At 56.2% G+C, this 4,432-nt stretch overlaps 1 protein-coding gene across 1 annotated transcript; it reads right to left on the bottom strand.

The window, feature by feature from the left end:
- Nucleotides 1-369: 369 nt before the first annotated feature.
- On the bottom strand, nucleotides 370-2,136 carry LOC103718303 (uncharacterized). Its single transcript, XM_008807057.6, has one exon. The coding sequence runs from the start codon at nucleotides 2,080-2,082 to the stop codon at nucleotides 874-876; it is 1,209 nt and encodes a 402-aa protein (XP_008805279.4). The 5' UTR covers nucleotides 2,083-2,136; the 3' UTR covers nucleotides 370-873.
- Nucleotides 2,137-4,432: the final 2,296 nt, after the last annotated feature.

The raw sequence follows: 4,432 nt of genomic DNA, 5'->3' as shown, positions 1-4,432 counted from the left end.
CCAATTTCCAGCAACAGTACTATTTTGTTCCATCAATTGACATGTACTTTTGCGTAGGTCTGAAGGCTGACGCGATCGCTGCTTTTAAAATCGTTACATAAATAGGGAAGATAGATCCGTCCACGTTTTTGTTTCTCGTGTCGATAAGACACCTCCCCACCATCATCCACAAGATGGACATGAGACGAAAATATAAAGCTGCATGATGCATGCATCCATGATCCACTTCAACTAAATTTAACCAAAAATAAATATATAAATGTCAAAGAGAACCTTTATGCGCAAAAATCTTATATAAAATTATTCGTTGTTAGCTTCTAAATCTGATTGTATTATTGGATTATAAACTTCCAATAAAGCTGTTTCTCCTGAAAAAACCCAATAAAGTTAACTTCATTTCTCCTTTCCACGTCCCTCGTTGTATATTTGCAGACATTTTTTCGTAAAAGCTCCCTGCTGGATCGAACAAGCAGCCAGGGGAACAGAGGAATCCATATCAAAAGGAAAACATTGACAGTGGCTTCACGATTTCACCACAAAAGAAGCGTGGAAGCCGCTGTCGCGAAACCCTCTCTTTTCAAACCATCGCCCTCGCGGGTGCTTCCAAACCCATCCCCGCACCCATCCAAGCCCCCGTCTCGCATCCATTTCAAACCAAACCAAACCAGAACAGAACAGAACAGAAGAAAACAAACGTAAAAAGCTTTGCCTTGTACCCACATTAAAGTGAGCATACTCATACTCTTTTTCTAGCCTCCTTTTCTGTATTTATATTTATATTTATACGCTTCTAAGTACGACTACAACCAAGGATTTCATTTTCGAAATAAGAGAGAGAAAGGAGAAAAAGAAATGGATCCGGAAACCGCCGTGCTAGGATCGGGAAACCGCCTCGGCGAGCTTGCCGAACTTGACGGCGATCTCGGGCGGGAGCTTTAAACGCGGGCGCTGCCGCCGTCTATCCGGGCGGAAGTCGAGGCCGAGCGCGTCGGTGATCTCCTCCGAGGTCCACCCGGCCAGGCGGAGCGAGTCGGAGCAGCGGTCCGCCTTGAGGAGGAGGGCGTCGAGAGCCGCCTGGCTGTCGAGGACGACAGGGGTGGCGCCGTCGAGGAAGCCGGACGCCGTCACCTCGACCATCTCCGCCGCCTCTGACTCACCCCATCCGCCGTTGATCAGGACCGATTTGATCATGTCCAGGTACGTACCGACCCAGGCCGGAAGCCTCCTCGCGGGGGCCCGGATCTCCAAGAAACGCTCCGGATCGGAGGTGGAGGAGGCGGAGGAGCTCCGGCGGCGGCGGTCGGAGGCGGCGGCGTCGCTCCAGAACTCGATCCAGCGGGGGGCCTTGCCGGCGATGGAGTCGAGGCTGCGGCGGGAGGCGGAGGGGGGAAGGTGAAGGGGAGGGGGCTTTTCAGCGGCTACGGAGGCGGAGCGCTGGCGGCGGAGGAAGAGATCGGGAGCGGGGCAAGGGGAGTGGAAGGCGGACTCTCGGCGGAAGAAGTCGGCAAGGTCGAAGCCGCAGCAGGAGATGCGGGCCTCGTCGACGAGGAAGACGGGGTTGCCGGCGAGATCTGGGTGGCAGGGGATGTAGCAGCGGCCGAAGAGGGGGACGAGGAGGGGGGCACGGCGTAGGGCTGAGCGGGCGAGGCGCAGGGCGCGCTCGGGGTCGGCAGGGCGGGGGCCCCAGGACCGGGGCCAGAAGGCGTGGCGAGCGATCTGGGTGGAGATGGCGGCTACGGGGAGATCGAGGGTGGCGCGGAGTCGACGGCGGGAGCGCCAGTCCGGGAAGCCAGGGCCAGCGGGAAGGCCGAGCGAGAGAACAGCGCGGAGGTCTGGGGGGAAGGCGAAGCCGAACTCAGCCTCGGCGCGGGCGAACTCAGCGTCGGAGAGTCCAGGGTGGACGGGGACGCCGGAGGAGCGGAGGTGGGAGATGAGGGCCTCGGCGAGGGGGGAAAAGGAGAGGAGGCCGTTGCGGGCGGAGGAGGAGGGGGCGGAGGCTGTAGCGGCGCGGGTGCAGAGGCGGCGGAGGCCGGCGGTGTGGGCCGGGTTCAGTCCCGCAATCCGCCAGTCCACGTCGACCATGGCGGCGGCAGGAAACCGGGAGGAGAGAGACGGTCTCGATTAATCGCAGGGGAGAGCGGGTCGGGGACTGTGCTTCCACATACATATATAGTAGGCCGAGAGGGGGAAGCACGTAGAAGATTGTGGGGCCCAATTGTGATCTTCGTTATCAGTTTTTTTTTGACAGTAATACCCTTAAACTTTGGATGAATGGTACTGAGATGGTGGTGGTATTCCGTTCGTTTATTAGAAGATGTAGGGGTACGTTTGGATTGTTGACCCTTCTTTTTGAGAGCGTTACCGTTGCAACGGTGCGTGAAGTGGGTCCCACGTCATTGGACGGTGGAGTGGAGAGGGGTGAGAAGACTGAACTCGGCACGGGATGAATCGCCGCATTATTTTTAATGGGAAAGTAAGTTACAACTTTAATGGTTCCAAACCAATATTTAATAATGTTTAAATCGCCTCTCTTTTTTTTGGGTCGTCATGCTACACCATCACTGGCCGTCTACGGATTTCGTCGCCATCACCTTCACTTTTTCCGCCGGGCACCATTTTTGCTTGCCACCATCTCACTATGACCGCTTTCCTACTCCATGATCTTGAATCACCCATCACAATAGACGTCCCTTGAATACTGTTGCTGGAAATTGGACCCGGGGGCAGTCTTCGGTCGAGGAGAGGGACGATGAGTTCTCACGGCGGGGCGGCGGTCCGTCGGCGAGCGGCGTCCTCCGTCTGGGGCGGTCGGAGAGAAGGGGCGGCAGGTCCTCGTGGCGAAGCGGCGATCCGTCAGTTGGCGGCGTCCTCCGTCCGGGTGCCTGCACACGAACCGGTGGCCGGGTTTTCCGGCGCCGGCCCTCCGACGCTCAAGTCAGGGAGGGGGCAAATAGTGTAGAAAGGGAGATAAATAATGTCTGTAGAGTGTATCAATCTTCCAACCCCCTCCTGAGAGGCCAAGGCTCCCTTTTATAGGCGGGGGTCGGTTTACCTGCGATGTAACAGGGCGAGGCCGTAGTACGACTCGGCATGTTGTTCAGGTCGGCGCATGGTCAGGCGAATCATTGCTCTGATGTCGGCGGTGAGGGCGTCGTATAACCCGAACTAGCACGCTGTCAGACGAATTATTGCATTGGTGTCGGAGGTATGGCCGAGATCGGAGACTTATCATAGTTGACTAGACTCTGCTGGGATGATTTGCCGTGGAGAGCTGAGAGTCCGTAGATGACAGGAGCTATGCGCATTTATGGTGGAGTAAGCCGGAGATCCGCATTTATTGTGGAGTAAGCCGGAGATCCGCATTTATTGTGGAGTAAGCCGGAGATCCGCATTTATTGTGGAGTAAGCCGGAGATCCGCATTTATTGTGGAGTAAGCCGGAGGGTTACAGCGACCATGCGCAATAAATGCCAGAGTGGCGTCAAGGTATGGTCCTCGGCCAGACCTCTGAGGCGCACGGCCGTAGTAGGTGGCTGACAAGAGTAGACCTCGAACATCGGGGTTTTTCTTAGGTCGGAGGTCTCGAGGTCGGGCGTTCCGAAGTCGGACGCCGACTCCGGCCGTCCGGGGTCGGAAGTTGTACGGCTTCTTAGGGGCATTTATGTCATTTGGGAAAAAATCTTATTCCCCCCAACACTACCCTCCGACTTCCGAGTTCGAGCGACTTGTGGGCTCGGACGTGGGAAGTAAAGTCTGTCACTGAGGTTGGGGGGCGAGTCTCGTCCGCCCCCTTGCGCTTCTCGGAGCTTTCATGGTGAAACCTGCGCCCTTTGGCGTCTCGAGGCTGCTTTATTCAGTGAGCTTATGATGAAGCTCGTATCATTACGCTTCTTGAAGCGGAGGTGGCGTCTCTTGAATCGCCAGGATCGCCTTACGGCGGATTAATGATGGGGGTCCTCGAGCTCGTCGAGGCGGTGCCTCAATCCCGTAATCGAGGCTTCTCGCTCATTAATGAGTGTGCCGTTACGGGGTTTAAAACGGACACGCGGCGTGACCCAAGGTCGGACGCTTCCGATTTCGTGTTACTGGATCACAATTCCGGAGAGGTGGAGGCCACATCGAGGCTCCACGTGTCCCAGATCTTATTAAATGAGGGGAGCGGGGCGGCGTCCGTTCGTTCCTCAAGACGATTTGATTTTGCAGACCCATGATGAGGCCCCGAGATCCGACGGGACAACGCTTCGATTTCGTACCCGATTTATTAATCCGGAGTGAATACGGCGCCTCGGCTTCCGAGGTCGACACGTGGCGTAACCCGATCGGAGGATGGGAACCGACCCCATCGATCTGGGCCGTCAGGGGGTCTATATAAACCCCTCGAGGTTGCCCTAAAGGTCTTGTTTGGCTGCTTCTTATTTTCGTTGCCTTTCTCC

The sequence above is a fragment of the Phoenix dactylifera genome, chromosome 5 (genome assembly GCF_051530095.1).
Source record: "Phoenix dactylifera cultivar Ajwa chromosome 5, Ajwa_hap1_PhDact_Kaust_v1.1, whole genome shotgun sequence".
NCBI classification, from domain to species: domain Eukaryota; kingdom Viridiplantae; phylum Streptophyta; class Magnoliopsida; order Arecales; family Arecaceae; genus Phoenix; species Phoenix dactylifera.
Note: the sequence above shows the minus strand (reverse complement) of the source record. Positions and strands in the feature narration are given on the sequence as shown.

What these genes read in the sequence shown, in the direction of transcription:
- LOC103718303 (XM_008807057.6), bottom strand. Translation starts at nt 2,082, where the DNA reads ATGGTCGACGTGGACTGGCGGATTGCGGGACTGAACCCGGCCCACACC.